This window comes from Phocoena sinus, chromosome 1, assembly GCF_008692025.1.
Source record: "Phocoena sinus isolate mPhoSin1 chromosome 1, mPhoSin1.pri, whole genome shotgun sequence".
NCBI classification, from domain to species: domain Eukaryota; kingdom Metazoa; phylum Chordata; class Mammalia; order Artiodactyla; family Phocoenidae; genus Phocoena; species Phocoena sinus.
This window is the reverse complement of record NC_045763.1, coordinates 185,706,888-185,719,384: the sequence shown is the minus strand read 5'-3', so window position 1 is coordinate 185,719,384 and position 12,497 is coordinate 185,706,888. Positions and strand designations below refer to the sequence as shown.

Genomic DNA, 12,497 nt, shown 5'->3' with positions numbered 1-12,497 from the left:
AAATCTATCTGGTCTATTGTGTCAATTCAAGCTTGTGTTTTCTTACTAACTTTCTGTCTGGATGATCTGTCCATTGGTGTAAGTAAGGTGTTAAAAGTCCCCCACTATTATTGTGTTACTGTTGATGTCCTCTTTTTTTTTAAATTTTTTTATAATTTTTTTTAAAGTTATTTATTTATTTGTTTTGGGCTGTGTTGGGTCTTTGTTGCTGTGCGCAGGCAACGAAGTTGTGGTGAGCGGGGGCTGCTCTTTGTTGAGGTGTGCATGCTTCTTATTGCAGTGGCTTCTCTTGTTGCGGAGCACAAGCTCTAGGCGTGAGAGCTTCAGTAGTTGTGCCATGTGGGCTCGGTAGTTGTGGCTCACGGGCTCTAGAGTGCAGGGTCAGTAGTTGTGGTGCGTGGACTTAGTTGCTCCGCGGCATGTGGGATCTTCCGGACCAGTGCTCGAACCCGTGTCCCCTGCATTGGCAGGCGGATTCTTGACCACTGTGCCACCGGGGAAGTCCCTCCATTTCCTCTGTTATAGCTGTTAGCAGTTGTCTTATGCATTGAGGTGCTCCTATGCTGGGTGCATATATATTTATAATTGTTATATCTTCTTCTTGGATTGATCCCTTGATCATTATGTAGTGTCCCTCCTTGTCTCTTATAACATTCTTTATTTGAAAGTCTATTTTATCTGATATGAGTATTGCTACTCCACTTTTCTTTTGATTTCCATTTGCCTGGAATATCTTTTTCCATCTGCTCACTTTCAGTCTGTATGTGTCCCTTGGTCTGAAGTGGGTCTCTTGTAGACAGCATATATATGGGTCTTGTTTTTGTATCCATTCAGCAAGCCTGTGTTTTTTGGTTGGAGCATTTAATCCATTAACGTTTAAGGTAATTATCGATATGTATGTTCCTGTGTTCCTGTTACCATTTTCTTAATTGTTATGGGTTTGTTTTTGTAGGTCCTTTTCTTCTCTTGTGTTTCCCACTTAGAGAAGTTCCTTTAGCATTTGTTGTAGAGCTGGTTTGGTGGTGCTGAATTCTCTTAACATTTGCTTGTCTGTAAAACTTTTGATTTCTCTGTCAAATCTGAATGAGATCCTTGGCAGGTAAAGTAATCTTGGTTGTATGTTCTTCCCTTTCATCACTTTAAATATATCATGCCACTCCCTTCTGGCTTGTAGAGTTTCTGCTGAGGCATCAGCTGTTAACTGTTCCCTTGTATGTTATTTGTCATTTTTTCCTTGTTGCTTTCAATAATTTTTCTTTGCCTTTTATTTTTGTCAATTTGATTACTATGTGCCTCGGCGTGTTTCTCCTTGGGTTTATCCTGCCTGGGACTTGCTGCACTTCCTGGACTTGGGTGGCTATTTACTTTCCCATGTCAGGGAATTTTTTGACTATAATCTCTTCAAATGTTTCTTGGGTCCCTTCTCTCTCTCTTCTCCTTCTGGGACCCCTATAATGCAAATGTTGGTGTGATTAATGTTGTCCCAGAGGTCTCTTAGGCTGTCTTCATTTCTTTTCATTCTTTTTTCTTTATTCTGTTCCACAGCAGTGAATTCCACCATTCTGTTTTCCAGGTCATTTATCCATTCTTCTGCCTCAGTTATTCTGCTATTGATTCCTTCTAGTGTATTTTTCATTTCAGTTATTGTATTCTTCATCTCTGTTTGTTCTTTAATTCTTGTAGGTCTTTGTTAAACATTTCTTGCATCTTCTTGATCTTTGCCTCCATTCTTTTTCCAAGGTCCTGGATCATCTTCACTATCATTATTCTGAATTCTTTTTCTGGAAGGTTGCCTATCTCCCCTTCATTTAATTGTTTTTCTGGGGTTTTATTAGTTCCTTCATCTGGTACAAAGTACTCTGCCTTTTCATTTTGTCCATCCTTCTGTGAATGTCTCTTGCTGAATTATTTGTGCATAAATTTTTATGCCCATTTCTGATTTTTGAAAATAATCCTTAGAGGAAAGGAGAATTAAAATACATATTTTTTTAAAAAAAGAATTGAAAACAGCAATGAGACACCACTACACACCATTAGAATGACCAATATTCAGAACATGACAACACCAAATGCTGGCGAGGATGTGGAGCAACAGGAACATTTTTCCATTGCTGGTCGAATACAAAATGGAACTGCACTTTGGAAGACAGTTGGGCAATTTTCTTAGAAAACTAATAAACATGCTTTTATCATGCAGTGCAGCAATCACACTCCTTGGTATTTACCCAAAGGAGTTGCAAACTTATATCCACACAGAAACCTGCACCTGGATATTTGTAGCAGGTTTGTTATTCATAATTGTCAAAAGTTGGAAGTAACCAAGATGTCCTTTAGTAGGTGAATGGATAAACAAATTATGGTACAGCCAGATGATGGAGGCTAAAAAACAATGAGCTGTCAAGTCATGAGAGGACAAGAAGGAACCTTAAGTGCATTTTTTTTTTTTAGGATTTATTTATTTGTTTTATTTATTTTTGGCTGAGTTGGGTCTTAGTTGTGGCATGCGGAATCCTTCGTTATGGTGCGTGGGCTTCCCTCTACTTGTGGTGTGCAGGTTTTTTTCTCTTCTCTAGTTGTGGCATGTGGGCTCTGTAATTTGTGGCCCGCAGGCTCTAGTTGAGGTGTGTGAGCTCAGGAGTTGTGGCGCATGGGCTTAGTTGCCCCACAGCATGTGGGATCTTGGTTCCCTGACCACTGATTGAGCCCGCGTTCCCTGCATTGTAAGGTGGATTCTTTACCACTGGACCACCAGGGAAGTCCCAAGTGCATATTTTTATGAAAGTTAAAGAAGCCAGTGTGAAAGGACTGCATCTACTGTATGATTCCAACTCAGTGGTATTCTGGAAAAGAACTATGGAGACGGTAAAAAGATCAGTGGTTGCAAGGGGCCGAGGGCAGGAGTGTAAGATGAATAGGCAGAGCACAGAGGATTGATAGGGCAGTGAAAGTACTCTAGATGATCCTCCACCTTTGTCCAAACTCATAGAATGGACAGCACCAAGAGTGAACCCTGATGTGTGAACTGTGGACTTTGGGTGATGTGTGAATGTAGGTTCATCAGTTGTAGCAAATGTTCTACTACTCTGGTGGGGGATGTTGATGATGGGAGAGGCTGCGCATGTGTGGGGACAGCTGGTGTATGGTAAATCTAAGTACCTTCCTCTCAACTAGGCTGTAAACCTAAAACTGCTCTTAAAGAATAAACCCGTAATAAAGGGGGCAGGGGTAGAGTGCACAATGAAGGAACTGTTGCAAAAGGGTAAACTCAAGCCTAAAGTAAGTTTCGGGAAACTTGAGAGAAGTTGTGTGGTCATGTGCTGGATAACGGGACAGAAGCCTCAGTCTTGTATCCCTGTGTTTTCTAAATGTCTTAAGGGATTGCTCTGCCCCTGTAGGGTGATGTCATTACGGTGTGATGATATAAATCACCTCTAAATTCCAGTTTCTCAAACAGAGGTTTAGGAGTTGGCATGCGATAGCATTAAATATAAAACAAACACATCAAGTGTATGTTTTGAATCCTGGTTTGAAACAAAATAATCTCTTCATATATATTCTAAAGAGCTTCTGAGCTTGATTTTATCTTAGTTCTTCAAAGTCCTTATACAGCCAAGCAGGCCATGGATTACAGAACCATTTAGACTAGTGGGAGATGAGAACCACATATATGACATCTGAATTTCTGACCATCCACTTAATAAAACGTCTGTGATTCAGCTCAGTTCATATCTCCACAATCACACATACTTTCAGGTCTCAATAGAAAGTGTATATAATACATGAAGGAGGTTAATTTAGATGGAGGACAGGTTTTATTCCCATCTGCATGTTTTCATTGAACATACTCTAAACGCTCAATTGAGGACTTGTTGTGGAATGGGCAGTGATATTCCATACTAGTGGAGTTGATGTTTCTAGATCAGATCAGTGTGTAGGTTTAATTCGAAGAAGCAGAATATTTAATATTATAGGTTGTGCTCCCAGTGGTAGATTCGTTCTTGTTTAGAGTATCAAGAAATCTATTCTAGTATTTTTTTAATACTACATATTACTTAAATGTCAGAAATAGATTGAGTTAGATGGTTGCTCTGTATTTTCTTTTGTCCTTCTCCCCATTCTCTGGATTCTTTCTGCAAATGTCAGGAGGAAGGAGCCAATCATGTTAGTGACACTGCATGGTTGTAATTGTGCTCGCAGAGTCAAGAGTTGTAGAAGGTTATAGTTTCAATGTATCTTATTACAAGTATGGATAATACAGTAGAGCTTCAGTGGTTACATTTTGGAGCCTGCTTTTAAAAATGCTTCCTGTGGCATTTGTAGGACCTCTTATAAAGGAGTGGTATTTACTTGAAATTAATATTAGATTCAGTGGTAATAGAGCTTGTGGTCACTGTGTTTTGTTGTATTGGCATTAAATACTCTTTTTCGGTGAGCTTAGAATCAAACTAAAAAGAAAAATCAAAGCAAGAAGAGATTCTTGTATGATCAGAACCAAAGTTATTGCTGTGGGCTATCTATTAACCTTTTTCTTGTGAGTTAGGCTTTGTAGGAATATATTGAAGAAAAGGAAAGCTTTAATAAGGGATAATAGTCACATGGTCTGTTTTCTCAATTCAAATGATATCTTTTTGATAATAGAAGGTTGCTAATTATGTTTAAACCTACAGGATTGTAAAATTTAGAAAAATTACTGGATTCCATATTTTATTACTGTAAACATTTTAAAAATGAGATATTCTGATTATGGAAAGCTATTTGGGGAACATACAGGGGGCCTTTCTAGCAGTTTGGGCCTTCACTTCATTTACAGTTGCAAGCAGGGATAATTGTTGTTGGCTCATGGAGACTGCCTCAGCCTGCTGTGGCCTGTTGTAACCTGATGAGGTGATATCAACAATTAAATGAATTGAAGCAACACCATTCACCTCCTGAAAAAAAGTCAAGCTGTTATATAACTATATGTGTGTGTGTAGTTGGTAGCTGCAGACTTGTCTTTGTGTTTATTTAGATTTTAAAAATTGCACACCTGTTATGTATTTCCATAAATCATTGTAAAATATACCCTGCAAAAATCCAGTGAAATTCTCTTAAGATTAAAAAAGAGGGAAGGGACTTTCCTGGTGGCGCCGTGGTTAAGAATCCTCCTGCCAACGCAGAGGACACAGGTTCGAGCCCTGCTCTGGGAAGATCCCACATGCCGCGGAGCAACTGGGCCCGTGCGCCACAGCTACTGAGGCTTCGCTCTAGAGCCCGCGAGCCACAACTACTGAGCCCGCGAGCCACAGCTACTGAGCCTGCGTGCCACAACTACTGAAGCCCACGTGCCCAGAGCCTGTGCTCCTCAACAAGAGAAGCCACCGCAATGAGAAGCCCGCATACCGCAATGAAGAGTAGCCCCCTCTTGCCGCAACTAGAGAAAGCCCATGCGCAGCAACGAAGACCCAACACAGCCAAAATTAAAAATAAATAAATTTATTTTTTTAAAAAAGGGGTGGGGGAGAATTCATCAGTACAGTTGTGTTTTATTTCCAGTGTCTGCAGAAGCCAAACCTGACCACAGACACAAAGGACAAGGAGTACAAACCCCATGATATCCCCCAGAGGCAGTCTGTGCAGCCCTTGGAAACGTGTCCCCCAGCTCGACGAGCAAAACGCATGAGAGCGGAGGTGAGCGCCTCGTGAGGTTGATCAGACAGGCCTCAAGTCCCGGTGCTAACGTGTGTCTGACCCTGGATTTCTCTCTTGCACGTGCTCTTCATAGATTGAACTTTACTAACCTCACGGAGGGATGCTGTTTATACTCTGGCTTTTACACTTGGGGGAATTGCACTGTCAGAGGGGTGAGGAATTGAAATCTTTCTGGGTTTATGCTGCCTGGACAGTCAGCTGCTGCATGGTTAACGGTCAGAGCCTAGGAAGCATAGGTGAATAGGCGTTCATTGTGACCCTCGTGATGTTGGGCAAGATTTATTGGGAATTAAGGTTAGTAGGAGTGAAGTTGGAGATTTTTGCTGAAAAGTACTGTTTTTGAGAGGTTACGAAGAAGGTAGTGAAAGCTATTTTTCTCAGACTTCCTGAAGAGGAGTATGGAATCTGTGGCAAACATTTATGCTAAGCCAGAAAATACTCAGCGAGCAAGGGGGGCTGGTGATGTAACACACAGATAACATGAGAGTGAAGCCTGAGGGAAGATGAGGAGTGAAAGACTTAAGAAAGACAAGTTGCTCTTAGATTTTTCTGCTCTGAGAGGTTTCTCCTGGAAAGGGAGAAGAGTATTCTCCCAGTTACCTTGTTTCCACACAGAGCTGGGTAGGTTTTGGGTTCCTTGATGGACATATGAGTATGAAGAGTCAGTGATTAATATATTAGGAACAGTTTAGAACTGGGAAGCCTCATGGCATTAGTTAGGTTTCTGAATCAGTAGTTGGGTTATTTAATAATTATTGGTGAGGATGAAAAAAATCAGCCATTTTGGTTTCTGAGGAAATGGATAAATAAGAGAATTACTTTTCACTTAGGTAAGTTGGAGATATGAAAAAATTTAGCGACTCCATTTTTTTGAAGTGAGAATCCCTCAGAATAGGAACATATGTGGTTATTTGAAGCCCACAAGCAGGCTGCAGGTTTATTCGCCTTAAAGTCAGTTCTTGTTTGAGCACATCTTGATCTTTAAATGTGTAAGACATGCCCAGTGCTGTGGATGCCTAGGTCTGTCTTGATGACACATCATGGTGATGGAATGGCCCTGGAAGAAGTCGTGTTAGCAGTAGACATCCTGCTTGTGCATGAATGAACACAGGCACAGTTCCACAACGTCACTTGTGTCCCAGAGCAGACAGGGCTTTGCTTATCAACCAGTATGAGCACTTCGTGGACACCAGGTACTGAGACCGGCTCACAGGCTCTCACTGATGAGGGAGCCGTGACTCAGCGGTGCTAGGGGAGCAGTTTGTAGTGACAGTTCACTACAAGAATTAATAGAAACTTGTTGTGGAAGCTGAGTTTTCCTTGAATGCTGTCATACTTTGGAAGAGCCAGCAAACCCTTCTAGGCTGATGAAATTATGTTATTTATGTAACTGTTCAGGATTTGGCTAAGTTATGTAAGTTGTGAGTAGATGAGAACTGAGGGGCTTCTAGGAGGAAATACACACTGTTCCCAATTTGGGTAGTAACACTTCCCATAAGTCATCCCTGATCCTTTGACTTTTTCCTAAATTTTTGACCTGTTGAAGTGGAGAATACTCCTAACTTCTAAGTTTCCTCATTCATTCCTTCAGTAATAATAATATTAAGGGTGGAATCTCTGCTCTAAGGGAGAGAGTTTTGAATGTCCTGTTAATAGAGAGAATTTATAAGATTATAGGCACTTTGTGATTCCAATTGGATTTTAGAAGATTTCTGTCTTTTTAAAGGAAATATTCATGTATATGACAAATTTTTTTAAGGCCATGAATATTAAAATAGAACCAGAAGAGACAGCAGAAGCCAGAACTCATAACCTGAGACGTCGAATGGGATGTCCAGCTCCAAAGTGTGAAAATGGTAAGAAAGTTCATCCATGAATAGGAAGGAAGAGTGAATAAATAAAAACAGTCATTCAACTGGTAGTTAAGAAAATATTGGAGCAACTTTACATACTAGTCACTGGGTTGTGCCTTGAGAAATAAAATCTTATTATATTAATATCCTTGTTTTCATAATTAGATGACTGGAAAGAGAGATAAACAAATGAATATATGCATATTAGAAATGTGATTGACTTTCTCAACTGTAACTAGTTGCTTTTGAGTTGGCCAAAAAGTTCATTCGGTCAGTGAATATGTTGTTCCATACAGTTCTTGGTGAAAATGAAAAACGTGTCTTATTTTTACTTAAAACCAAGCAAACTTTTTGGCCAACCCAATACTTTGAAATTTGGTTCAGTAGCATTAATTGTAAAGAAGTGATTTGTGAGAAGCATAGGTGCCTTTGACTGAATATCTGATGGGCTTGTTTCAGGCATGGCAGGCAGGCAGGCTTTCTTAATCTGAGTTTTAATTGACAGATGTTCGCCTGGCCACTGCTTGATGTCAGCCACTGAAAGGTAGGTTTGACACTGTCTTGAGAGAAATTCTATATAGGCAGGCACTTAGTAATGAAGAAGTAGTTATTGAAATGGGCTTTTCTTAGTGACTGGTGAGTTAGTGGGAAAGGCAGCACAATGTAATGGAAAGTAGATGGAGTTGTAAAAATACAGATCTGAATCTGAATCCTGGCTCAGCCACTAACTAGTTGTATGACCTTAGAGATACTTCTTGACTTCTTTTAATGTCAGTTTTCTTGTCTTTGAAACAGATTGGTTGCAAAGGATTATATGATTGATATAATAACAATTGATGGAAAGCCTTTAGCGCAGTACCTTCCGCAGAGTAGCTCATTAATTGATAGCTGGTGTTTTAGAAAATTCTCAGTCTTTGAAACCAGGAAGCTAGAGAGGCTAGTAATCTTAGATCATGGAGGGATAATCTGTAACGTGGAGGGGGTGCTGTTGGTGTGAACGTTCAGTGTCTTATGGTCAAGATCAAGAGGAATTTGCTTTCACCAGCATATGTTATGTCTTAGTCTTAAGAAGAGCATATCTTCGGCTCCCAGTTTGAAAGCATACAGACCTGAGCAACATCTGGTATCATATCTTGTGCTTGTATCTTGGAATTTGAATGGTGTGAGAGTTGTACGTCACCCTAAAGTAGGCAGCACGGAGCTCCTGCACGTAGTAACTCTGGGTGCTGCTGCGCTGGAGCGAGCAGAGAACTGTGTCCGGGGCACCCCAGCAGCAGGAGGGACGAGCACGGGAGGGAGCTGATGGGGCAGAGCAGAGGGAGTGCTGACCTGGACTGCCTCCTACAGAGAAAGACGGGAAAAGCAGCCTCAAGCAAGAACCTGCTGAGAGGAAGGAGTGTATTACAGAGAGCGAGAAGGAGAAACCCAGGAGTCGAGCGAAAAAAACCACCAGTGCTGTGAGTCAACATCTTTAAACACTTTTACAGCCCAGTTTATACTTAGTGCCTTACCTGGGACTGCTGGCTCAGTGTCTCACAATGAAGAGACCTTTAGAGGTGGTTCGTAGTATCAGTTTATAAACAGGGAAACACGGATGCGTCATGAAACCAGTAGTAACAGCTGGGGGCGTTGACAGCCATTTTTTGGAGAACGTTCAGTTTAGCACTGAATATTGGTGAGCTCGATCCTATGGAGAATTGTCGATAAGTGACTAGCCCACCTCCAAGCGAGCTGAAGGTAGATCAGAAATCAAGATGATGTTTTCCAACTTTATAGCAAGGAAGGATAAGGGAAGGGAGTGCGCAGGTAGGAGGGAGGCTAGGGCCTAGCAGGGTCAGAGGCCTGGGGAGCTCTTCACTAAGGTGGAAACAAAAAGCCAAGCTCTCTTCCTCAGCCCCCTTCTGAGCACCTGGGAGCAGCTTGATGACAGTGCTTTTGATCTTGGGATTGGAAGTTATTCCAATTAAATGTTCTGTTCATAAATATCATCTCCCTCTGCCCCAGCACAGAAACAAACAAAGCAGTCAGAAAGCTAGCAGAGCCCAGGTTTCTATTTGCTACAACAAAAAAGTCTGCTCTGGCTGCCATAATGAAGTATCACAGACCGAGTGGCTCAAACAAGCGAAGTTTATTTTCCCACGGTTCTGGAGGCTACAAGTCTGAGATCAAGGTGTTTGCAGACTTGGTTTTTTCCTGAGGCCTCTGTCCTTGGCTTGTAGATGGTCATGTCCCTGTGTCCTCATGGTTTTCCTCTGTGTGTGTCTGTGTCCTAGTCTCTTCTTACAAGGACACCAGTCATACTGGATTAAGGCCCACCCATATGACCTTTTTAACGACCTCTTTAAGACCCTGTCTTCAAATACAGTCACATTCTGAGGTACTGGGGGTTAGGACTTCAACATAGGAATTTTGGGGAAACACGATACAACCCATAGTAGGTAATGACTGTGTAGTTTTATTACTGTGTATTTGGGGGAACTTCTTAACTATGACTAATTAGAATGTAAAGTGGTAATTTAATGTGGTTAGTTAACTTCAATTTTGCCATGTTAAAAGGAAACTAAGTTTTGTAAAAACTGTAAAATCTTCTGCCTTTTAACATGGCAAAATTGAACTTTTCCTTTATTAGTTCTGTTTTTGGTTAGGTGGATAATTTATTGCCTAACATGTTATTCTTCTAGAAGACTATCTTTCTGTAAGCTACTAAAAGCTGGATATTTAAGTAACAAACTTTAATTAAAACACACAATTGAGAAATCTTGGAGATCTCTCTCCAGAGTTGGGAATGCATGAGATATTTTGAAATATCCCATAATAGAAGGTGAAGCATTTTTATTTAAAATGTCCCTTATAGAGGGTGAAACATTTTCACTTGCAGCATATTGGAGAGACTAGATTATGCCTCAGATCCATTTCATTCCTAGAGTTTCACAGAATCAAACAGCAGCTCATGCCCCTGTGTTCTGTGCCCATTTTCATGCTGCAGGTTGACCTGTATGTCTGCCTCTTGTGTGGCAGTGGCAACGATGAGGACCGGCTTCTCTTGTGTGATGGGTGTGATGACAGTTACCACACCTTCTGCCTGATCCCGCCGCTCCACGATGTTCCCAAGGGAGACTGGAGGTGTCCTAAGTGTTTGGCTCAGGTCAGAATTAATAGCAGAGGTGGCATTAGAAAATTTCCTTAAGAAGGTGTTTTCTTCACCTTCCGGTTTTAGATTTGGCAATTGATAATAAGGAGTCTCATGACAAAAATTGGGGTGGGCCTGAATAGGAGAGAGGTCTTGGAAGTGAGCTGCACAGCTATGCAGCAAGCTGAGAGTCAGAAAAACATTTTAATAACTACATTTTTAAAAATTTCATTTAAAAAAAGCATTGCATGCTCTTTGCAAAAATTCTTAGGCACTGAACAACTTAAAAGATAGATAATTTCATAGTCTATAGATAATCACTGTTAGTATTTCGACGTATATTCATCCAAATGGAAATTGCACAAATGGAATTACACTACACAAGTAATTTTAGTAAACATATATAATTTCTCATATATATACATATATATGTGAACCATAAGTAAATATACATATAAATAAATATCTTTCCGTTTTCTTTCTTTGTGTTTTGACAGGAGTGCAGTAAGCCACAAGAAGCATTTGGCTTTGAACAGGCAGCCAGGGACTATACCCTCCGTACTTTCGGGGAAATGGCAGATGCGTTCAAATCTGATTACTTCAACATGCCAGTCCATGTATGTACATACGTAACTGCTTCAGTTTAGGATTTTAATAACTTTGGGGGAAGGTATATCTGAAGACGTTTGAGTTGGCCCTGATCTCTGATAGTCAGTCATTGTCTTGCACAATGAAACCTTTAATTTGTTCGGTAGTATTAACATTCCACAGTACTTCAAAATGCATTCTGATTTTTCATTTGATTAAAGATAGGCTTTTTGAGACAAATCATATAGCGACAGTAACAGAATACCAGTGAAAGGAAATAACCAGCTCAACAAATAAAATTCAAAGAAAACTTTGCAAAATTTATTCAGTGACTCCTGTGTGCCAATCCCTGTGCTGTGCCCTGGGGGCACGTTTACCTCTTGTTATGTTGTCATAAGTTAGCACTGTAAACTTTAGGATTTTATATTTATTTATTTATTTGGCTTCGTCGGGTCTTAGTTGCAGTGCACGGGCTCTTTGGAGCACGGGGCTCTCTCTAGTTGTGGCACGCGGGCTTAGTTGCTCTGCGGCATGTGGGATTTTAGTTCCCCGACCAGGGATCGAACCCACGTCCCCTGCATTGGAAGGCAGATTCTTAACCACTGGACCGCCAGGGAAGTCCCTATACGTTAGTATTTTAAATTCTCCTTTATTCCCTTAGAAGCATAAGCATGCTTCATTCAGCATTTACTATTCCATCAAATGAGTACACTAAAATGAATGGTTTCCTACCATACTTCTGGATATTTAAGCTGTTTTTCCTCACTACCAACAAAGTGCTATAGCAGACATTGTATGCATCTCCTTTCGGGGGGGCGGGGGCTGTGTTGGGTCTTCATTGCTGCGCGTGAGCTTTCTGTAGTTGTGGCGAACAGGCACTATTCTTTTTTATGGTGCATGGGCCTTGCATTGTGGTGGCTTCTCTCGTTGAGGAGCACAGGCTCTAGGCTTCAGTAGTTGCGGCACTTGGGCCCTAGGGCACACGGGCTATAGTAGCTGTGACGCGAGGGCTCTAGAGCGCAGGCTCAGTAGTTGTGGCGCACAGGCTTAGTTGCTCCACGGCATGTGGGCTCTTCCCGGACCAGGGATCCGGGAACCAGTCGGGATCTGGTTGTTGAGCCCACCTTTGTCCCTTGCATTGGTAGACGGATTCTTAACCACTGCGCCACCAGGGAAGTCCTGTATGCGTCTATTTAATTGGATTATTTTCTTAATATTTATCCATTTTTTTCCCATCT

General features: G+C 41.1%; 1 protein-coding gene across 1 annotated transcript in view; it reads left to right on the top strand.

The window, feature by feature from the left end:
• Positions 1-12,497, top strand: part of KDM5B (lysine demethylase 5B) — a 76,010-nt gene that overhangs the window by 37,073 nt on the left and 26,440 nt on the right. The window contains exons 5-9 of the mRNA XM_032631707.1: positions 5,533-5,667; positions 7,448-7,544; positions 8,889-8,998; positions 10,528-10,686; positions 11,169-11,288. Of these exons, the coding sequence (XP_032487598.1) occupies positions 5,533-5,667; positions 7,448-7,544; positions 8,889-8,998; positions 10,528-10,686; positions 11,169-11,288 (621 nt within the window). The remainder of the gene's footprint in view (positions 1-5,532; positions 5,668-7,447; positions 7,545-8,888; positions 8,999-10,527; positions 10,687-11,168; positions 11,289-12,497) is intronic.